The 24,185-nt window shown below is 52.0% G+C and overlaps 1 protein-coding gene across 1 annotated transcript in view; it reads right to left on the reverse strand.

Annotated features, from left to right (window-relative positions):
• The window catches only part of XXYLT1 (xyloside xylosyltransferase 1), a 161,636-nt gene that overhangs the window by 114,049 nt on the left and 23,402 nt on the right, over positions 1 to 24,185 (reverse strand). The window contains exon 2 of the mRNA XM_034999857.1: positions 18,596 to 18,743. Coding sequence (XP_034855748.1) covers positions 18,596 to 18,743 — 148 coding nt within the window. The remainder of the gene's footprint in view (positions 1 to 18,595; positions 18,744 to 24,185) is intronic.

Raw genomic sequence — 24,185 nt, forward strand, 5'->3', positions numbered from 1 at the left:
CCGTGACTCCCAAGTTGCTGCTCTCTAACCAGTATATGAGATGCTAAGCAGCCTTGCCCACAGGTGACAGTGCTGTGATGGAGGCCACGAGGGCCTAGGAGACCCAGCCTTCATCAGAGACGTCACACGTCAGGCTGAGCGGGAGGCTCGAGGAAACAGCAAATCCTGCCCTTCTTCAACTGAAGATATGGGGGTTCTCAGAGGCCATACAAAATGAGAATGCCAGATCTATTCCACTCTATGGAAAAAAGATAGGCCTCGGTCAAATACCACATCCTTCTCAAAGCCTTCCCCAAGTTCCTTAGCCAAAGGTACACCTCCTTTGCACTCCCACAGTTCTGTGCTCACATGCCCCTGTATCAGTTAGCTCTTGTTGCATAACAAGTTAACCCCAAACTTAGCAGCTGAATACAACAAACATTTATTATTTCCCAGTTCCGGAGACACGGCTTAGCCAGACGCTGCTGGTTCACAGGTTGCGGTCACCTCACAGTTCATTCATGGGGCTGCTGGTAGGCCTTAGGTCCTCCTGACTGTTGGCCAGAGGTGTCAATTCCTTCCCATGCAGGCCTCTCCACAGGGCAGCTCCTAACCTGGCAACTGGCTTCCTCCAGAGCATGGGCTCAGGGAGAGAAAAAAGGTATCCAAGATGGAAGCCATGTCTCTTACGACATAATCTCAGAGTTGTTATGCCACCACTTTGCCATTTTCTGTTCACTAGAAGCAAGTCAATAAGCCCAGCCCATGCTCAAGCGAAGGGCATGAACACCAGGAGGTGGGGATCACCGGGAGCCATCTTAGAGGCTGCCTACAACACCCTCCATGATGGAGGATAGTTGTAGGACAGGAATTTCTCATTCTTCCACTAGAAAATGAAGTCATGAGAGCAAAACCTACATTGGATCTACAGCTCTTCCCCTCCCCTCCAATGAGAGGTATCGATGACTGCTCTGTATCTGAGGGCACAATCCCATGCCGGCCCACCTCCTACACCTTGCTGCAGAGGCAGGCCCAGATGGCTGGGTTTGGTGCCACGTGGTCCCACCTGCTGTGGTACCAGCTGAATGGATCAACAGCAACCAAAATATCAACAATTTATGGCCTCTGGACTGACCAGAAGAGTCTCCTGCAGGATCTGAAATGGAAAATACCAAGACATGCTGCCTGATACGGGGAAGTCAGAGCAAACCAAAGCCCCATGCAAGCTTCAGTTCTGTGTGAACAGAAAAAAAGCACATTTTTGAAAAGCGGCTGTAGAGAGAAAAAAAATGGAGAAGTGCAGACAGAAACAAAGATACCATTAGAGAGAGGGAAAGAGAAAGAATCACCAAAACTGACAGGTCCCCAGGGCTGCCCCAAGTTTCGAGCCTCTCACTCCCAGCCCTCCCATAATAATCCCTTTTCTTGTGTGCACTGGAAAGAGCCTCACTTTCTCCTAAGGGAAGGAGATGGGAAAGAAGAGAGGGGGGAGGAGGAAGAGTAAGGAAGGAGGGCATCTAGAGGTCACAGCCAGTCAGGACCAGAAGGCTTGCAAGAGGGAGGTCACTTGAGGTGAGCCACCCCAGTCAGAAGCTCGCTACTGTCCCAGGCACTGTGAGCTCCCCAAGCTTCACAGCTCTGTGACTAATGACTCTAACAGACAAACCTTATTATGATAGATGATGCTTTAAAAAAAAAAATCAATATTGTATCTGACTACCCCAGTTCAGCGCAGAAGGGAAACCATGACCCACTGCATCCCAGAGGCCCACTCACCTTGCAGGGAGCAGTTATGTCCCAGAGCCTCAGATGTGAGTGAGGCTAGGGCAGGAACCGGGCAAGCCTGGTTAAGGAGTCAGTCCTGAACCAAGGCAGGAAGCTGGTACGAGAGAGAGAAGTGGACAAGCAGAGGCTGAAGGTATGGAGGCCTGTGATAGCCCCCCTGGAGACGAACAGCTCCTGAAACAGCATTCTGTCCTCAGAACACCACAGCCTCTGGGCTGAGTCTAGTCACTTGGCGGAATCACTTGGCTGCTGAGAGTTTGTATCCATACCTGATGGGAATCATCCTGAGCCACCACCCTCAAAGCCTTTCAGATTTTATAAAAAGTTAGGGTTTATATCATGCCACATGCCTGACTTAGGACTCTCACATGGGGTTTTCACACCCCCAAAGGACCAGGCAGAGGCCACCCTGCTGACACTCTGCATGCTTGCAGATCCAGCCCAACCCTGTGATCAGGTGTTTGGAGGAGGCCTTCCAGGCCAAAGGCAGCACTGAGCGAGCCCAGGAAGTCGGAAAGCAGAGCATGCATTTGACCAAGAACAATTTAAGGCAGCCACTTTGGATGGAGCACGGGATGGATGTGCAGAGCAGCAAGAAACGATGCCGAAGGGGAGAAACAGGCCAGATGAGAGGAGTAAGGCATCAATCCCTGCAGCTCTCCCTCTGGAGGCCCATGCATAGCCAGGAACCTTCCCCAAAGGATCTCCAGAAGCCTGGGTAAGTGGGTGAGGAAAAGAAAGGAAGAGCAGGCCCAAGACTCCATCCAAGATGGTTAACCAACAGGCTCTGGTCATCAGCAAGTACAGGCTTGGCTTGAGTCGAGAGATGGAGTACTCTCCTGCCAGGGGGCCCTGCACAAAGCTAGGACAAAGAGACGAGGCACACCTCATGCCAACCCCAGAGGTGCTCGTCCAGCACACTGGACTGAGGGATTTGGGATCTCACACCACTGAAGAGGCCTCTGCCCAGGCTGAGACCCAGGCTGCCCAGCACGCCCGTCACTCAGAATGATGATTTCCTGCTGTGGCGGATGATGCCTTTCTCCTCCCCAACCCTCAACTCCTCAGCCTTCAAGGCTGGCACAAACCCACCTCATCCTCCTCAATGAGGCTTGCCCTCTGAATTCTGACGGGACTGGCGGTATCTGATCCATTCTCCATGCAAACAACCCCACACGATCTCCCTTAACCCCAGGCCCAGTGCCGCAGACCCCGACCCCTGGCTCTGTGAGTGTCCTCCCGCGTGGGCGCTCCCCCAAACCAGAAGGTGAGCTCCGCAAGGGCAAGGCAGCAGCACCCACCCCAGCGCCCTGCCTGTGGTGGGGGAACAGCCAACCCTTCACAGGTGACGAGATGCCCGAGGTAAAAGCCGTGTGACCTGATAACAATAAACACTGGCTCATGCCTTTGCCTGGTAGCCAAGAATTTCAAAGAGGATCTTGAAAGGATTAAAAAAAAGACAGAATCTAATAGAGGAGACTAAAATGGAAGATATTACCGTTCAAAATCAGCTTGGCAACTATTTTCATCAGCTTACGATGAGCTTCTGACATCAGTAGAAAGTGGGATACATCACATTACTATTTTTAGCACTTTATGACAGATCTGCTCGGCTGTCCCTCTTCAGAATAAGGGGACTCAAATGCCTCAAATTTGCTCCATGGGAGCTGCCAGAAAATAGTTTTTACTAAAATCACTGGACACATGTTTATAACCTTTGTTCAGTATTTGCTCAGATGTTTTCACTCAGGCAAGTTCCTGGATGTTTCTCCTTTTGCTTTCTTCCATGCGAGAACTCCTGATATACCAGGAAATCAGCATCTGCTGTGTCTCCTCAAGGCTCTGGGGACCCATCAAGAAATAGTTGTCCAGAAAGTTCAAGCTCTTAGTGGTGACTAACCCACAAGAAACAACCAGGTTCTATGCAATTTATTGGAAGCTGCTGGATTTCATCCCCAAGTGGTCTGAAATGGGCTTAAGTAAAAACTCTAAGTCTCTGGCATACTGAGGTCACCCGCAAACAGACTCGTTCAAGATACAAGCCCGAGAAAAATTCACTTGTTTAATTCACTTGACAAATATTTATGGAATGCCTATGTGCTTGACATTTTCTACACACTGGGCAACAGTGAACAAAATGTAAAAATGTCCCGCCCTCATGGAGCCTACATTTGGGTGGAGGAAAGAGATAATCAAAACAAAAAGTAGGGGCACCTGGGTGGCTCAGTCGTTGTGCGTCTGCCTTTGGCTCAGGTCATGATCCCAGGGTCCTGGGATCGAGCCCCGCATCGGGCTCCCTGCTCTGCGGGAAGCCTGCTTCTCCCTCTCCCACTCCCCCTGCTTGTGTTCCCTCTCTCGCTGTGTCTCTTTCTGTCAAATAAATAAAGAAAATCTTAAAAAAAAAGTAAACTACGTTCTCTGGCAGATAGTGATAAGGACTATGAAGAAAAATAAAGCAGGACATGGGCACTCTAGAGGAGAGCAGTATAATTTTACACGGGATGGTCAGGGATGACTCCCTGAGGAAGTGGCATGTGGACAAAGATCTGAAGGAGGCGAGGGAGCAGGCCCTGGGATGTCCACAGGGAGGGTGGTCCGGGCAGAAGCTGGCGCAGCTGCAGGCAAGTGGACAGAGTACAGCTTGATGTTTGCTGAGCTGACCTCACAGCTTTCAGGGCCTTCAGGCCCAGCGGGGGTCACAAGCAACAGACAGACATGGAGCCAAAGTCTATGAGCCTGGGACAGACAGTCCCCAGAAATACTCCCACCGAAAGCCCCTGGAACAACGATAAAATGGCCAGATTGCAGTCCGTGGCCTGGGGTGGCCAGTCTGCATGCTGGATCTTTATCAATCCCTCAGTCTTTAGGTGAGGGCCTACCATCTGGGTGGGAAAGAGCCTTGCCCAGGGGCTTACACGGGAGAGGTGGTGACTCAGTTAGAACTTCTAGTCAGCCATACCTGGTGTTGCCTTTTGGGGCCACACAGAAGAGGCCTGCTTCCTCTCTCCAGGAGAGCCCTTCAGAAAATGGCAAGTCTTCTCTGGGGCGGAGGCCCGGTTCCTTCAAGGGCTGATTTCAAGATCCCTCAGCCGCCCTCTGGGTCACCTCCTCTGAAACACTCCAGTTTGTCAATGCCGTGAGGGTGCCCCGCTTGCAGAGGGGCACCAGACCTAAATCTCCCTCCTTCTAAACAACCCTGTCCCCGGGGTCTCCTTAATCCTTCTGGGTCTGAGGCAAACATCGGGTATGACACTTAGGGAGGGAGTCGTGGTCTAAGCAACGAAGCCGTGACTAATTTAAATGCTATACGCGACGACACGTCCCGCTGGCCATGCTGTAGGGAAACGAGGGGACACTGACAGGACGGGCCTCTCCCTACAGGCTGAGACTTCGGGCGCCCGCCCCAGCAAAGAGAGCCACACGGATGTTTCATTATTACCCTTATTTGAGGGCAGTGCTTCCGAAAGTGAGTTCTGTGAAACAGCCCTGTCTCAGAACGTGAATGGGTATTTCTCAAAAGGTGTTCGGTAGTAAGTTGTATTTGAGCAATGCTGTGTGGAAGCAAGCTACACTTTTTTTTACTTCAGTACTTAGAGCTTTGGGGTTTGCTGACATGTACCTCCAAGAGGAAAAGCTCGGACCCTGTGTGTGCTGAGGCATTATGACGCTTCACGCACAGTCTCCACCAGCCTTTGTCACAACCCTACCACGTATGCACAATCGTTATCCCCATTCTCTAAACAAAGCATCAGCACCTCAAACAAGTTACTGCCTGGACTAGGTGTCCTTCTGGCCAGAGAACTCAGAGATAGCCCAGTGACCCCTACTCCTGAGGAGGTTTCTGAGACACGGATAGACAGCAGGAGTAAGAGCACATCGGGAAGTCAAGGACTGCTTTATTATTAGCCGGGTGTGATGGAGAATTCTCTGGCAAGCCAGGCCTGGAGAATATGGCTGAGGCCCAAAGTCTCGGTAGGACCTCGCTCTCCTCCCGCTGAAGGGAGCATGAGGGGCCTCCCCCACCCCATCCTGCTGAGGCAGCCCTGTCTCATCTCACTTCTCGTGCCTCAAGAGTGGGAAGAAAACTCCACAGAGAAAGAAAGACTCCACTCATATATGTGACCTTTTACACAGGGACCATGTCCACGAGTAAACAGGGTCCTGGAATCAGATGCTGTTTTGCCCTCCTCTGGGGAGGAATCAGGGAGCTCTCCCTCTCCCCTACATCCGAAGGCTAGGACATCAAGGGACAGAGCAAGAACTCACTCCCAGGGTGGCTGACCCCGTGTCCACACTAAACCACCCCCATCTGTCCTCAGGCCACTTTACCCCTGAAGTAAGCAGAGGCCACAGAACTAACTGTGGGTGCGGGCACATGCTGGCCAGTGCCAGTGGGCTGGCACTTTTCAGATTAAGGATTTCAGAGACTGAAAAACCATTTAAAACAGTATCAATGAGTTTGGGGGCCCTTGTTTCTGCTTTCTCCTGATATTGAGGCTGATGGGGGTAGGCGTAGAAAAGAGGCCAAAATCCTCTCTCTTCTTCCTCCTCCAAACCCCAGGTTCCAGAATGCATAAACATCCCCCTACAGGACCCTCCCCATTAGACGCATGTCTGCCTCGATGATGGATAACTAGACATTGATTAGAGATTTCCGATTTGGTTTCAAACTGAACAAAATTATGAAGTTCCACAAGCCAGCCTTTAAAAGCCTTCTCTATTTTAGAAAACTGCCATGTAAGAAGAGTACAGAGCCTTAAAGACCTCCCATGGTAGTAAGTAAAGATACAAAGAGCACAGAACAAAGAAATCCAAACTGAATATGGCTTTTACTACATTTGCCAGATATCACTTAAGAAAAAACAATGCAATTTTAAAGGCTTGCCTCTGAAGTTTGTACGCCGACCTCAGCATTTCAAAGTATGAATGAATGAATCAATGAACAAACGGAGAGCTGCCAGCCTGGATGGCCCCATTCTGGCTTGGTCCCAGCCTGCAGGCTTTCTGGCCCTGCATCCATTCTTTCTCACATGGGCCTGTGAACCTGGGCAAGCTACACCTGCACACGAATTACCCACATTCCACACCAGCCTTTCCTGTCCAGTGCCACTGGTCCAAAGTGGACCCAAGACTGTCCTCCAAAGAGTCCAGTTATCTGCCTCCAGTTTCAGGACCACAAGGTCCCAGCAAAAGACTGCTGAAATAAGGACCCTCGGGGTGATGGCACCCACGATGCCAGGAGGTCGGGGTCCACCCCTGATTCCAAACCGGCCAGCTTTGTCATTCTTTTCTACGACAGCAAGCGTCACTGGGCTTCATGAAGGTGACTCTGGGGCAGAGGAGGCTCAGGCCCCAACTCTTACATATTCAGGGAATTTGCAACACCTTGCCCTTGCCTGGTCTTCCTGCACACATAGGTCTCCTTGGGAAACATGAGCAGGATGGGGCTACGGTGGTAATAATAAAGTGCTAGGACTAACGTGCAGATTTCAGGTGCACTGATTCTGGGAAATAGTGGAAAAGGCCTTCTGGGGGGTGGGGGGCTGGGGGGTGGGAGGAGGGAAGGGAAACGTTTTCAGCTGCATCACTCCATTTCCAGCTCACAGTAACCCAGAGAAGAAGGCAGGTCAGGCCTGGCACTCCTCACCTGGCGGACAAGAGGTAATATGCCTTGCCCAGGATCATGCAGAAAATGTCCATATCCCATACAGAAGCTCTTTCCAGAAGGCAAAAGTGTGCGGTCTAAGAGCCTGAGAGTAACTCCCGCTCCACACCCCTGGTGCTGTGTTTCGAGGCATGCCTCCTCATTGCCACCCAAACAGCCAACAACTACTAGGCACTTAACATGGGCCAGGCCCGGTGCTAAGGGCTATCACAGGTACTGTCTCGGGAATCCTCTGAAGCAAGTCCTGTATCCTCCCCATTTTACAGGTGGGGAAACGGAAATCCAGAGAGGTGGCAAGCTAGGTGTTCTAAGCCCGCTGCATACACTAATCCATGGAACTCTCATAACCACCCCATGAGATGTGAACTGTTATCTCCATTGTATAGAGAAGAAAACCATAGACATCGACAGGTTCAGTAACTTGGCCAGAGTCACACCACAGCCCAGGGATGGTGTTGCTGGGAGCACAGGCACAGTGGCTCCTGGCCCATGTTTTCAACCACTGTCCCACATGGCCTCTTTCAAGTAACTTCCTCTGGTAGCGAATCTAGTGAGTCACAGAGCAGCAATCTGCACCCAGTTCAGTCTGACCCTGAGCCTGAACTCCTTTCCTCTGTGACGTACTGACTCCCCTTTCAGCCTGCTTCGGACCTGCCCGGCTCATGTTCCCTGCAAACACTGGGCCTGGAAGTCGAGGAAAGCTCGGACGTGATCGTCTCTTGATCAATGCAGTAGAATGGGGCCTCCCCTCCGGAATGGTGAAGCTGTCTTTCCGAGTCTCTGGGCTCCCATAGACCATGGCTGGCACACTGAGGAGGCCGACATCGCCAGCAGGATGTGCAGGATGGGGCCCACGCAATGGACACATACCCTTTGAAAACTGGCCATCCATAGTCTTTTTTTTTTTTTTTTAAAGATTTTATTTATTATTTGACAGAGAGAATGAGAGAGAGAGAGCACATGAGAGGGGGGAGGGTCAGAGGGAGAAGCAGACTCCCCACCGAGCAGGGAGCCCAATGCGGGACTCGATCCCGGGACTCCGGGATCATGACCTGAGCCGAAGGCAGTCGCTCAACCGACCGAGCCACCCAGGCGCCCCATCCATAGTCTTTAAGCATGGGCAGAGGCAAATGAGAGTGACTTTCCAGTGGAGAAATCTAACAAGCACTAGCTCAGCAAAGGAGATCAAGGCCAACATCAACAGTAATAAATCACATATTCTTGACATGCTGCAATGTGTCATTGATACAATGGGGTGAAAATGGCACTTTACCACTGTGCTCTTCTTCCCAAGAAGTCATAACTCCAGTCTAATGATGAGAAAACCATCAGACAAATCCCAATTGAGGGACATTCTATAAAATATCTGACTAGTGCTCCTCAAAACCATCAAGGTCATCAAAAACAATAAGGGAAGCTGTAGAAAATTCCACTGCCAAGGGAAGTCTAAGGAGACATGACAACTGAATGTAATATGGGATCCTGGATGGGATCCTGGAACAGGAAAGGACATTAAGTTAAAACGAAGGCAAAGGGGCGCCTGGGTGGCTCAGTTGGTTAAGCGACTGCCTTCGGCTCAGGTCGTGATCCTGGAGTCCCGGGATCGAGTCCTGCATCGGGCTCCCTGCTCGGCAGGGAGTCTGCTTCTCCCTCTGACCCTCCTCCCTCTCATGCTCTCTGTCTCTCATTCTCTCTCTCTCAAATAAATAAATAAAATTAAAAAAATAAAAAAATAAAAAATAAAACGAAGGCAAACTGAATAAAGTGTGGGCTTTAGTTAGTAATAATGTATCAATATTGGTTTATTAATTGTAACAAATGTTACAATTAATAATTACAATGTTAATAATGAGGAAAACTGGGTGTGGAGTACATTCTGTACTATCTTCATAAATTTTTCTATAAATCTAAAACTTCTGTAAAAAATCCAACACTTGGATAAAAACAGTGAGACAGATGTAGAGAAGATGCAAAGGCCCAAAGTGCCAAGGGCCAAAGGGGACTCTATGCACTTAGAGTGAAGACACGCACACACATGCACACACACGTGCAAATATCTGGAAGGGTAGACACCATATGGAAAACTATGGAACACACAGAAAGCAAACATACACAGCACCTACGCGGCCAGCACACTCCTGCTCTGTGCCCAGAGGAGCATGGGCCCCAGGGACACTTGGAGGACACCTGGCTGGAGAGGACAGAGCAGCTGAGGGAGACTGATACCTGCTTCGACGAGCTGGGGAAACTGAGGCTGGGAGAGACGTGGCGTGGGACAATGTAGGTCCTAATCTCTTAATCACTAGGTGACTTTGCTGGAATGACCTCCTTGTCCAGGCTCCATGTTGTCCATCTGTAAAACAGGCCTGTTCAATTCTTGCTTCAGCACAGAACTGTGAGGGGGCTGGACAGATAGATAATGGATCTGCTCAATCACCTTCGACAATCCCTACTCCCCGCAACTCAGTGTCCTCGTCCCTGCAGGAGGCACAGTCACACAGCACGGGGACAACGGGACGCCCCGCTCCACTTCTGACAGGACTACTGGCCGGACCACCTCTTTGGGCAGCACAGCCCATCCCGCACAGTCCTCTCCACCTAACTAGGCACTGGGTTTCTCCTGTTGGCCAGTGGGGGGCACAGGTGTTGGTGATCTGGACAGCCGGAGGGGTCCCTTGATGGCTCGATGGCTGAGCCTGGGAACCACAGCCTTGGGGGCATCTGACCCGCAGAAACATCTGCGTGAAGTCATCATCATCACCGTCATTGTCGTCAACATGTCACTGTTCAATATTTTCCCACACTGACCTCTCCTCACAATAGCCTGGAAGCAAGGAAGAAAGGGTCCAGTTACCCCCAGTTCACGGATGAGGAAAGCCAGGCTGGAGAGGGCTATGGTGTGGGCCAGCTGAGCTCCAATGCCCCCACCGCGCGCACCAGCCCCTGCTCACAGCCCCTGCTCACAGCCCCTGCTCACAGCTCTGCTGTCCCGCTCCAGAACTGCCTGCCTCCTCACCTTGACGCAGTCTGGCCTCACCTAAGGCAGAACTGAGTATTCTCTGCTCACCCCAAAGCCCCAGGCACAGGGCTAGGTGCCCCCCAAGCCCCAGGCACAGGGCTACATCCCCCCCAAAGCCCCAGGCACAGGGCTAGGTCCCCCCCAAAGCCCCAGGCACAGGGTTAGGTCCCCCCAAAGCCCCAGGCACAGCGCTAGGTCCCCCCAAAGCCCCAGGCACAGCGCTAGGTCCTCCCAAAGCCCCAGGCACAGGGCTAGGTCCCCAAGCCCCAGGCACAGGGCTAGGTCTCCCCCAAAGCCCCAGGCACAGGGCTAGGTCCCCCTCAAGCCCCAGGCACAGGGCTAGGTCCCCCCAAAGCCCCAGGCACAGGGCTAGGTCCCCTCCCACAGCCCCAGGCACAGGGCTAGGTCCCCTCCCAAAGCCCCAGGCACAGGGCTAGGTACCCCCTAAAGTGCCAGCAGAGGGCTAGGGGCAGAGCTGGCCCTCAACTTTTGGTTGACTGACTCATGGGCAAACAGAAGCTTCCACAAATGCAAACCCTCCCACACCGTCTCAGAGGCTTGGTCTGAATGGTAAGCCTGGAAGCATGAGCAACAGAGCTGGACCAGCCTCTAGCCCAAGCCGGGGAGGTATAGGGGTGCCCTCGTGCACACAGGAGTTGGAAGAGCGGACTGTGGACAGCACTGGCTGGGAGGCGGGGAGCCCCGGTCCTGTCCTTGCTCAGGCAGGCACTGTGATCCTGGAAAGTCTCTCCCCCTCTCTGTGCCTCAATTCCCTTATCTGAAAAATGGGGTCATAGTGTCTGCTGTGCCCCCCTTACAGGTGGACACGAGCATCTTTTCTAAAGATGAGAGGTTGCAACTGATAGGTGTTTGTCCCTAGACAGGTAGAGACACTCTCTTCCTCATCTCAAATGCCCCCTCCTCAGGGTGGCCTGAACAGAGCCAGGCAGAGCGACCAGTCCCCACACCCCACCAAAGACCCCACCCGACCCCTCCCAGGCGCACAGAGAAGTCTAGATATGGGTGCTGCCAGCACAACTCATGGCCAGCACCCACACGAATCCTGACCCTGGAGGTGCCAATCACCACCACAGGCTGAGTCAGGAGAGGCTTCGCTCCTCAACCCGCAGGGAGGCAAACCAACACAAAGATGACACAGACCCAAGCGAGCAGCTGCCCCACGCTCTGCCAGGGCCCAAGGTGTATAAACCACCTATGTCATACGGAGCTGGTTTTGCCCAAAACTCATCAGTTAATCAACTGGAATTTTTTATGTCCCCCTCACCCCAACAGAAACCAGAGTAAAAAGGGTCAAGTGCCCAGGCTAGTCTATCGAAGCCGAGGGGAGGCACGGTATGGCTAAAGGCTAGCTCTATCGCCCAGGCCTGGGTTCCAGGGCCCAGGGACAAGAACATGGGGTCTAGGAGAAAAACAGAGTTTCTGTGACCTTTCCAGGGCTCAGACCTCACCAAGGCCTGAATCGGGTAGTTAGCCTCCCTCCTCCCAACTTCCTTCTGCCTGGACTCAGGGGTTTGTCAACATAAGGCTGAGCCTATCTCCAAAAGGCTGAGGAGTGCACTAGGCTCCAAAATACCCTTTCTTCTTTCCTTCCACCCTTCCCTCAACCTCATTTATTTATCCAACAAATACATTTTTCATCTCATTCCATTGGAGCATCTAACTCAATTCAGTGTTCAGAGTAAAGCAATTAGATGGGGCTAATTCACACTAAAGTGCAAAGGACTGCCAGTCAAGTGGTACTGTGACAGGAATATCTGCATGATTTTGCAGGATTTTACAACCCCCTAACTGGAGGTCCAAATGGAAGACTGTCTGTTCCTCCTACTCTCATAATACTACTTCCTCTTGTTCTGGACCCACTGAGCTGCTAAAAGCTGCAAGTTAGGTCCTAACTGTCCTTACAGCAGCCAGTGCAATGCCAGTGACAACCTCTGTGGCCCCTGGGCTCTCAGGCAAAGGCTGGGGATGCCTGCCAGGGCTCAGCTTCCACACGTGTACATATGCTTGGCACACACAGGTACACGTGCACACACACATTCACGGGTGCACTCCAGACTAGCTGCTGCTTGAGGCTGGGGAGTCCACCTGTGGGTCTCTTACAGCCCACCCATAATGCCCAGCCCAGCCAACACTCAGTAAGGGCAGGCAGCTGGACCCCACTATCTCCCACAGTGATCCACTCCCCATCTCAGACACATCAGCCTTCCAGAAGCACAAGTCTGGTCAGGTTCTTCCATGTCAAAAACGCCCACAAAAGTTCTGTCTCCTGTGGACACGGGCCAGCCCCTCAGTCTGGTGTCCAAGCCTCCATGGCACATGCCAACCTCCTTCACACATCTTCTTTCCCACTACTTTCCAACGTGGGCTCTGATATGGTCATCAAAACAGGCAGTGTGTCCTTTCCCAAATACACACCGTAACTTCCCAACTGCCTTAACTGCTCACTACCCATTTCAAACAATGACCCTTCGCCCACCCTTCAAAGCCTACCTCAAGTACCACCTCCTCCATGAAGCCCTCGTCCTTTGTGCCAAATACCTGGGAGTCATCCTCTTGTGAAACTCTCAGCATTGGGTGGCTCTCCATTGTGGCTTTCTTTCTTTTTTTAAAGATTTTATTTATTGGGGCGCCTGTGTGGCTCAGTTGGTTAAGCGACTGCCTTCGGCTCAGGTCATGATCCTGGAGTCCCGGGATCGAGTCCCGCATCGGGCTCCCTGCTCAGCAGGGAGTCTGCTTCTCCCTCTGACCCTCCCCCCTCTCATGTGCTCTCTCTCTCAAATAAATAAATAAAATCTTTAAAAAAAAAAAAGATTTTATTTATTTGAAAGAAAGAGAAAATGAGCAGTGGGGAGGGGCAGAGGGGGAGAGAGAGAGAGAGAGAGAGAATGAGCCGTGGGTGGGGGGCAGTGGGAGAGGGAGAAGCAGGCTCCCCACCCAGCAGGGAGCCCGACGCGGGGCTCGATCCCAGCACCTGGGATCATCACCTGAGCCGAAGGCAGACGCTTAACCATCTGAGCCACCGAGGCGCCCCTCTCCCTTGTGGTTTTCTTGATGTCCCACCCTAACTGCCGGACCATGCCACCCACGTCTCTGCCATGAGCCTGCAAAGCAGCAAGCTGACAAATACCTCTGAGATGGCGGAGTGGCCAGCCCCACACACACTAGACCCTTGGCAAGGGGTTGACCCCAGGACAGGAGAACCTTCCAAGAGAGACTCATGGGGCGTCTGGGCAGCCTTACCCACTGCTTACTGTCTGGGCAACTGTCCTCCCTGTGCAGGGAGAATGCCACAACCACGGACCGGGCACCGGGGCTCAGCCTCAGTGACGCCTGTTTTTATAGCCCTGTTGCTAAGCCGGAGCCGACAGCTCCTTGGAGCCGTGTGACACAGAAGAGGGAAGTCGGCAGTCCCTGAGGTGCTGTTCTTCGCTCCCTCCAACTCCAGTGGGGCAAAAAACGGTTTCTTTTCCATTGCATAAAGATGCTTCCAATGGTGACAAACCTAACACCACTAGGAGGAGGAGATAAAAGCCCCGTGGGTGTAAGTGGGGAGCACAGTGGCTGCATGTGGGTGGCAGGACCGGCCAGCCAGCCACACCTGACCCTGCCAACATGCAACCAGAAGGAAAACAGGCTCTGACCAAAATCAGAGCCAGCACGTTTTGTGGGCAGGGCCCCTCAGTCCTCACTCTGCCGAGATGGTCTAGGTGGTGCTGCGCCAAGGGGGACAATCAGAGCAAAACACACGGGGTTGACCACACCCCACCAAGCCCAGCCAGGCCCTCTCCACAGGGCTGCAGTGAGAAGCCACGACGAGGAAAGAGGAAACCAGGTTTTGCAAGCTTTGAGGGGCTACATGGGTGTGAGAGGCTGGCCCTGCGGGTCTGGCCATCAGAATGAGCATGGGACAGGTCACCAGAACCTGGCCCGGGAGGCCCAGCATGCCCTATGACTCAGAGGAGTGCCCTGACCTCAGCTCCTTGCTTTCTGTCCTGTCAAGGGGGATGGGAACCATGCTGACCCTCGTATGGGGCTGGCTGCCTGAGGTCCCCGAGAGGTCAGACAGCAGTGAGCAGAGAAAATTGTGCAGACCCTCCCATGTGCAGGCTGGTGACACGGGGGCAGGGGGCGGTGACATAGGATGGCTTTGTAAGGGTCACCTCTGGCCCAGTGACTCCAGCCATGGGGAGTTATCATAAGGAAATAATCCCAATTAGGGGCGCCTGGGTGGCTCAGTCGTTAAGCGTCTGCCTTCGGCTCAGGTCGTGATCCCAGGGTCCTGGGATCAAGCCCCGCATCGGGCTCCCTGCTCGGCAGGAAGCCTGCTTCTCCCTCTCCCACTCCCCCTGCTTGTGTTCCCTCTCTCGCTGTGTCTCTCTCTGTCAAATAAATAAATAAAATCTTTAAAAAAAAAAAAAAAAGGAAATAATCCCAATGAGAGAAAATTATCTTTATGTATGTGGATATTAATCACAGTATAATTTATGATTGTAAAACACACACACACACAGACACACACACAAAGTGCCAGGTAGCTGAGAACAGGGAAATGATAAAGTGAACTGAGGTTCATCTGCTCAATGGAACCATTCAAAAATTTTTCAAAGATGAGGATCACACAGAAAATGGTGATGAATCCCATTAATGGAGAATGTCATGACACAGCTTTACTTGCACCATTTCTTCCATCCTTTGAGCTTAAATGTTCAAGTTCATATTCTGATATGCACAGAAAGACTGAGGATGTTTTAAATCTATTACATAACTCCTACTTCGCCTAAATTTTTAAAAAGCTGCATGCTGGGAAAATATTAGAAGATAATGAAGGAATTCGTGTTTATGTAGTAGTAGAAGGATAACTTTTTTCTATTTTAATGTAGTCTTCAGATATTCTTTTATGAATGTTACTTTTAAAATAGGATAAGTAAAGAGGGTGCCAGGGTGGCTCAGTCAGTTAAGCGCCTGCCTTCGGCTCAGGTCACAATCTCAGGGTCCTGGGATCGAGCCCCCACATCAGGCTCCCTGCTCGGCGGAGAGCCTGCTTCTCCCTCTCCCTCTGCCCCTGCCCCTGCCTGTGTTCTCTCTCACTCTTGCTCACGTTTGCTCTCCCTCTCACTCTCAAATCAATAAATAAAATCTTAAAATAAAATAAGATAGAATAAGTAAACATATCTTCAGGGTAGTTCAGGTACGGAAGGGTGACCCCGCTGCTCGAGGAGGGAAGGGTGAGGACAGGCACCACACAGAGAACTAACTGGGATGCCTGGGGCAAGCACCAGACAGGACCTCCTGAGACGTAGCTCAGCAGAACATGAGCTGTTCTGACCCAGCCTTCCTGGGTGGGACCAAGGACTTGTGACCCACCCCACTCCCTTCTCCACTTTCCCAGAGGAAGAACTCTGTGAAAGAAACAAAATAACCAAAATAGCAAAAATGTACCAATTATACAAGAACAAAACCATCAACAAAGCACAAAACAACAGTAGTTTCTATGATTAAAAAAAAAAAAAAAAGGAATACCAAAAAGGCAGCAATAAATGGCCAGGGCAAACTCAAGGCAGCACTAAGGATGCTTGAAAACAAGGCATCCTTCCAAAAATCGCAGGACGTGCCAAAGGATCTGGCCAAACGCCGGGCGGCAGCTAGACTGCTCAGCAGAGACGCCCAGACTCCACAGGAACTCCGGACTGCTCGTTTAGTTTTAGGACTATCAGACTTTATAACTCCTAGTAACTCTCTTCATAGGAAGTGGACTCTGGGCTGCCGTAAAAGTGAATCTCCAGCAACACACTATCGTTTGCCTGAAGAACCCAAGAAAGGATTCGGTATTTGGGCACCTCTCTCCTTCCCCACTGGACACGGGCCCCTCAGGGGCATGAACTGCACATGGAGGGACACTGACATCTGATCTACTGCAAAGACAGTAAAGCCTCGTCCCTGCAGACGCTGCCCCCAGACAAGGCCAGGCTTCAGGGCAGGGCAAAGTCAGAGAGCAGAGGGGCGGCAGTCTGGGGGCCCCCTACGTCTCGTCATGTGCCTGGTCCTCCCGGCGCTGTGAGGCACAGCTAGTTTCTGTGCTTTCATCATCCCCCAGGAGCTGTATTGCCCCTCGCTCTGGGCGCCCCGAAGCCTGGCCTGGCCGAGAGTTTAGCACGTGCTGGGTGGTGACCTACCAGCTGATGAGGGAGGGGCGAGGAAAGGGAGGGAGGGAGGGGAAAGTTGGCCATGCCTCCTCCCAGATCTCCTGCTGGCCCTCGCCAGTCCTTCCCTCACAGCATTTCGCCGAGCCGATCACGCATGCAGGACCACAGGACCGGCCAGGCCCTAAAGGCCCCTCTCATCAAGATGTTTCAAATGAGTTTAATCATGGAATCCTCTGAGCAGACACAATCCTGCTCCAAAGCTTCATGTAGGCAGCAATCAGGATGGACTGCGGGGCAGGGGGCAGGGGCAGGGGTAGGAGAGAGGGGTAGGATAAAGGTAGAAGCCCTCTTCCCTCAGCTCCCCAGGACCGCAGAAACCCACAGGGGGATTCCTGTAGGCCTGGACTCTTCCAAATACAAGCCAAAAGAGCTCACTAGATGGGCTCCCTTCATTCTCTAGGTGGAGAAACTGAGGCCTAGAGAGGCAAAGTGGCTCAGCAAAGGCACGCAAATGGCTGGTGGCAGGGCTGTGGGACTAGCACCATGTCTGTCTCCCTCTAGAATTCCGAACAGCGGGAACACCTTCCTTCCATCTGCATTCCCCACGGCACCAGCACCGGTCCTACCCAGAGGGACCACTCGAGGCACACTGGAGGGGACAGAGGAGCTGCTGTTTAGAGAAGCAGGCCTCCAAGTCAGACTGACTGGGGCCCAAATCCCAGCCCTGCCACTTAAATGGCTGTTTAACCCTGGCCAAGTCCACTCCTCAGTCCCCCAGCTATGGTGGCGCAGGGCTGGCGGGAGGACTCGGTGAGCTCACAGAGCTGCACTGGCTACTGGGGAAGAATCGCAAATGCTAGCTCTTCCCCCACACCCTCCTCTCTCCTTCTGACCCCTCCCTGCTCAGCAAATCTCCCTGAGCCTTGCCTTCCAGCAAGAGAACATTCAGAGGCCTCCATGGTACAGGGACTTGCCTTGTGGAGACAAAGTCACAGCCACGGTGGGCGGGTTCAAGTTTCCTGGGGCGTCCAGGGACACCACACTGCCAAGGGGAACCCAGCTTCAGTTCCCGGCTTACAGGCCCCTTCTAACGCCAGTGGCTCCTGACCCCTCCACTTCTGCTCCGCTGGGCTGGAACAGCAGGTATCCACCAAATGGCCTAGCTGTCCCCCGGGCGATCAGGTCCTGCCTGGTCTGGCTGTTGGAAACCCAACCAGTCACAGTTCAGGTCATAGCTACCCCAAGACCCCGGAACTCCCCTCCACACCCCTAAGAGGCTCAGGTCATGGTTCATTCACCATGGCCAGAAACTGGGGGGCATATCCAGAGCTCCAGAATCAATCAAGGACCACTGGGAGGAAGAGAAGCCAGCAGCCTGGCACAGCCCACTAACAAGAGCCCTCCAAGGGCTCTAACCCAAGGGTGACCAGACCCGCCGGCATTGCCACACAAGCCCGACCTACCATAGACCAGACAATCAATCTCTTCTGACCCGGAGGGGCCAAAGCCCAGAAAAGCCTCTGATTGACTGTGTGTCAAAGTTTCAGAAAACTGAGTTATAATTTGCACTTCTCATATGTGGATTAGATATTTTAAAGTCAGATAAGTACAGGTACAAACTAGAGAGAAGAGGATCACAGATTTGGATAGAGGATCCTCTAGCCCAACCTGCTACTTTACAGATGAGCAAACTGAGTCCCGGGGCGGGTAGGGAATGCGGGCAGGCACTGAGTCAGGCCCAGAGCCCAGATGCCCTGCTTGAGTCTGGGGATACCACACTGCACAACTTCCACCGTCCTCGTGAGTGGGGCCCAGCAGCTGTGCACCCCAGGGCCCTGCCCTGGAGTCTCTGTGCAGAAAGCTGTGACACAAAGGGCGTGGCTGGCCCCCTCACCCTGTCCCTCGTGTTTCAGTGGAGCTCTTCTCTCTGATTCAGGGCACCGGCAGCTTTGAACCAGGGCTACTGGCCCGCATCCAGGTTACCTTTGGGCATAATCTGATGCATGGCGACCGAGAGGAAGAAGATGGAGTCGCTGTAGTAGGTCCCTGAGCCAGCACTGAAGTGCTTCTGCATGGCCTCCACCACCGGGAAGAGCTTGTCCGTCAGCACGCCAACATCATGGAAGACAACCTGCACAGGACACGAGGAAACCGCAGGAGTGAGCAGACCCGCTCGAGACAGCCAGCACACACGCTGCCCTTCCAGGGGCCACGAGCAGGGTGGCCCAGGTAAGAGTTATGAAAATGAGGAACCACAGGGAGCCAGCAGAGGCTTGGCCATGAGGACAGGGACACCACGTGTGAGGGTTGTGTAGGCATGCATGTCAGGGGCGTGCAGTGGAAGAGGAATGGGAGCCCTCCCCAGTCTGCTTTCTGCTTCTGAACCCCAAGCTGGGCCACCCAGAAACGGGAAGCCACGTGAAAATGTCTGGTCCTGAGATTTGGGACCCTCCTCGAGTCTGGGCGGCTGGTGGCAGCCCTGGCATCGCCGTGCCCAGCAACCGCTCTGTGTGTCCAATGCCCCACCTCCCCATCCAACAGCGTGGACAGCGAGAGGACCCCCGGAACATGGCCCCGGAAAACACCGAGTGCTGCAGCCAACTCGTCCATCAATTCAACCAGCATTTCCTAAGGGCCCCAGACACTCTGGAGGTGCAGTGAGAGGTAGATGGAATAACCAGGCACCACTTCCTGCAAAACACTTGGGATCTAGAAAGGTCAGCAGCTACTGAACAGAGCTCTGCAAGTTATGAAACACTTTCATGCACTCCGATGCCCGTGACAACCTAGGACTTGGTGAGGCAGACGTCACTATTATAGCTCTATTATGATTACAGATTATTATCATTACAAATGAGAACGCAGATGCTCAAAGCGGTTACACTTGCCCAAGGTCACAAAGCTACTAAGTGGCAGGGCCAGCACTTGAACCCTGGTCTCTGGATTCCAAGTCCCGCGCTCTTCAGCTATAAATGCATCCTCTTTCTTAACAGCAACCACATCGGCATAAGCAGCAAACAGAATAGATTAGAGTACTAACAGGACCCTAAAGAGTTGGTTTTCCTTGGCTGACGTTATTCCAGATTATAAATTCATCCCACATGCAGCTACCAAATTACCATGCACTCTGCTCACATAGGTCTTGCACGTTTTCTCTGTTGCTCCGTGTGCCCCTTCCCCCCCCCCCCCGACATCTAGAACACTCCACTGCACACCAGAGGCACTCAGTAAATACAGTCCAGGCCAGAAGCCTGGATGTTCCTCCTCCTCCAGCCTCAGCCCTCACAAGAGGTCTGCTGATGACCCCTCCGACCTCCCTTTTACCCTGGCAGCTCACAGGGAAAACCTCACCCTGCCAGGCGGCCACATATTGCTCAGCCTCCACCATACGGACTCCAGGACACCAAGAGCGAGGGGAGAGGCCCGGCGACTCCCCTGACTGGCTTGTTTACCTGGTCAGGGGCTCTGCCAGGGGAGAAAAGACCGGTGAGGGCAGGGCCCCGAGGTTCTCAAGCAGGTGGGTGCCACCCCGTCATCTACCTCTGCCCTTTCCTCGCCCCGTCTCAGCGCATCCCCCGCCTGGCCTGCACCTCCAGAACCTTCAGGCATCAGGTCGTTAGAAGAACCACCTCTCCCGGCCCAGTAGTGGGGGCCCACTGCCCTGTCCGCTTCTCCCGACTTTAGGTTCCGCTTTTGGCAGAAACCTGTTTTTGTCTTCACTCACTTAAGTGTTTGCTTTTCTCTTTACTTATGTTTCCGAAACACCATTACACTTATATAAACTTTTATACTATGTTAGCATCATTGTTCTTGTAACTCTTTGTCTTTTTCAAATGTATTCACATTTCTCTCCTAATGAGCTATTTTCCTTTATCCTTTTCCTGACTCCTTTTTTGATGTTTTCTTTTTCATGACTTCTCAACCAGTTCTGCTATTCCCCAATACAGATGCCAAATTATGCCTTTTACCTCCTACACCCCCAATGCTCCCCTCACTCCACCCCAGTGACTTCCTGGCTACGTGAGCACCACAAACCCTAGGTTTCCCACCTCCTGCCCTGTCCCCTCCAAACCGGCCTCTGTTGTGCCTCTCGAACAACCAAATACCCAACTTCCCTTCTCCCTCTCCTTGACTTCAAAACCTCCAATGGCTCACTGCCATTGGTCACAGTCCAAACTCCCCAGCAAGGCTTCAGAGACCCAGCACTAGTGACTGCCTATCCCTCGCACCCTCCCTCCTCTGGGGAGTGAGCAGAACTGAACCAGGCTTTCCCCACCCTGTCCTAGATCCTTGTATATTTGTACCTGCTCTTTGCACCATGGGGAACCCCTCCCAGCCCCCATGTGTCTGCTAAACTCCTATCCAGTCTCCCAGCCTGGCTCAGACACCGGCTCTGGCCTTGGCTCAGCATCCCCCAATTCATCACATCCTCCTCGGCACCCTCCATCACCCGGACGGAGGCTCCGCTTCCCTGTCTGACTCCTCTATAAGCCTCTGGCGTTCACTAAGGCCAGATGCTATGGGTTCTCTGTGCCCCGTGCCCAGCCCCCGGCCACAGGACAGGCCACCACAGAGGTCTGTTGAACCAAATGAACTGACTTAGTAATGAAGTTACTAAACCAACCTGAGCCTCAAATACAGAAATGATAACACCTACCTCCTATGGTGCCTTTTAGGACCACCTGGGACAAGTAGAGAAAGCACCTAGTTCAGGGGTTGCCACGCTGCGATTATTCCTAAGTATTAGCATTCTGCCCCCATCCCCATCCTCAGTCCCCTGAATCCCCTCTCCTCGTAGATCAGTCTTCACTCATAAGCCAGCTTTTCCCTCTGAGCCTCATTACCCCTCCAAACCATGGCTGGAAGTAGGAATTTGACAAGAAGCTAGAAGCTGACAAGAGGGCTTTCTCAGAAATGGAAGCCTCTGTATTCATTAAAAAGGGAGACAGAGAATGGATATGTGCAACCAAACACACACATGTACACGCTCAGAACAGAGCCTACCGAAGCCGAGCTGAGGGAGACAGCTTTCAGCAGCCAGCTTATTCCCCTACCCGGGGCCCCAGCTCACCCCAAAGCTTCATGGGAGACAATTACATCCTATCAGCATTAATAGATTTATGAGGACAAACTGTACTCAGTACATTGTTCCAAATGCTGCACACTGAAGCACCCGCTCCAATGAATATTTCATTTAATAAATCTACTTAAAGATAAATTAATATGTTCCATGGACACATAGCAAGAAGCAAACCACAGACACTGCAAGTGTGAAACACAACACCCAGGTCTCCCAATGTCTAAAACCAGTTTGCAAACTGTGACCTTGCAAGGGCAGAATTGGAGTCAGGCACACCGGGAAGCCCCCAGCCCAGGGTCTGGTGCCCAGCAGGGGGCAGTGAGGCAAGAGAGATGGAAGGTGAAAAGTGGGGGGGTGGGGGTTAGAGAGAAGGTCACCCCTCCCACCATTCCTCCCCCCTTTCAAATCCCCAACCTCAGAGGCTGCAGGAAGAATTACCATATAACCTAGAAAACCAGGAGGAATATAAAATGACTCCCATATCGAAGGCAACTGGCCAATGAGAAGATCTAAAACAATGGTTTGGTTTGCACCAACTTGACTATACAATTTTGGGAGACTTAGATTAAAAAGTCAAATCACTATTTGTAACTTCTATAAATTTATTTATATATAAATACTTAAAATTAAAATCCTATTAAAGTACTATTTTTCCCACACCCAGCTTACAAAATGATTTCTTTTTGAACTTCTCATGTGCATGCTCCACATTAGTGCCTTTAATCAACCCGAGTTGAGACATCCAGAGCCGTTTTCTGGAACACAGCATCCTTGTCATCCATTTAAGATACAGCTTCTTGTGAATTTATGTTGGATGGTGTCATTGGAAATGGTATCCCAACCCATGAGAATCCACGTTCATATCATCAAGCCGTTGGTTTTTTTGTCAGCCTATAATTACATATTTGTAACCACTTACTATCTTCCTTTTATTAGTGATCTTTAAAGGCTCACTTATATCAATATTCTACACTTGTAATTATGAAATTAAAACCCCAGGAATGATGACTAAATCTGTGTTAAATTTCTTCGCCTCTTTTTATTTTTAATTAATTCTGTCAAGTGACTTCTAGAAGCACTTAAATTCCAGTAATGACTGAGGTTGTTCCAGGCTAAGGTGTTCTCAAGCTGTACTTTGTGGTTCAAATAAAACATGTAGTTGAGAGAGCACTGAGTACAAGAGACTCTGGAAAGACTCAACTCTTTTGGAAAGGGCAAACTGGGGATGCGGGGAGAGGGGAAGCTTGCCTCCCATCCACCATGCACAGCACATTACGAGGAGACCCAAGCAACCAGAACGGCAGAGTCTGGTGCCAGGCGGGGGGAGAGGTCTTTGCCAGCCTGGCCCTGGGCTCGCGGGCACAGACAGGCCTGAGGAGCCAGGCCACAGCTCCCCTCAGCACTCACTGAGGACATAAAGCAATGCCAAGCCTTAGCTCAACTTGGTGGAGAAAACTCATTGATCACTTGGCATGCCCCACAGGGAGTCAGGTCACACCATGATCTGGGAGCCAAGAAACCAGGTGACAGGGGCTGGTTCTGCACACAGATGCCAGGTTCCCAGGAAACACCAAGGCAAGGTCTGCGTGAAGAACAGTGACTCCTCCAGCCACGGACACAGTGGCACAAGATGGCGATATCACGTCCCCACACTCAGCTAGAGACTGTCCCCAAAACTGCTGCTGGAGAGAAGAACGATAGCACAAAGCTAACATTCCTGGTGCACCTGCCACAGGCTAGAATCTATGTACTGCAGGAACAGCAAATGGGGTGCCCACTTGCCCCGAGGGGTGGCCTGGAACACTGGGTAGGAAGGCTTATGCGGCTGCATCTGGACTCAAGCCACCACCAGCCCCAGTGTCCACCAGTGGGTGCACGAACTCGACCCCCAGTGCTGTGGGTACCCTGTTTCAGTCCCTCCCTAATGTGACTTTCATCACTTCTGCAAGATGTCCTAGATGTAATTTAATCTTGCCAGGCAGAAGCACAAACAGCTGAAGAGGAAAAAGGAAGCCTGCCCATCTAATTCCCAAAGAATTTCCAACATCCATGCTCATGACCCACTTTACTAACAGCTCAAAAGCTAAAGGCATCCTCACTACAAGGTGTCCAGTTGCTACAGTACATCTTGTCTGGTTCCCTCCCCACTCTCTTCTCCACCTCACACTTACTGCACTATCAGAAGTTTCCAGATAACCACATCTGCAGTTAACGTTCTGGGACTCCTACAAGATTCCCATTTCGGCAGATTCCATTTCTCCCACACCTTGATCTGGCCAGGGTAGGGAAGACAGGTAAGACATACAGGCCTAGCAGCTATGAAAAAGGCCCGCTGCTCGGGGGGTGACTGAGAGCCGAACCACGTCAATCAGCAAACTGCAGCCTCGCTGTCAGGAGGGGAGTCAGGATCCGAGCTCTCCAACTCCAGAGCGTAGAGGCTGTCGCTGGGGAGTCCTAAAAAAATGCAGACTCCTGGGTCCTCGCCCCAGACAT

This window comes from Mirounga leonina, unplaced genomic scaffold (genome assembly GCF_011800145.1).
Source record: "Mirounga leonina isolate KUSES-001 unplaced genomic scaffold, KU_Mleo_1.0 Mir_115, whole genome shotgun sequence".
NCBI lineage: Eukaryota > Metazoa > Chordata > Mammalia > Carnivora > Phocidae > Mirounga > Mirounga leonina.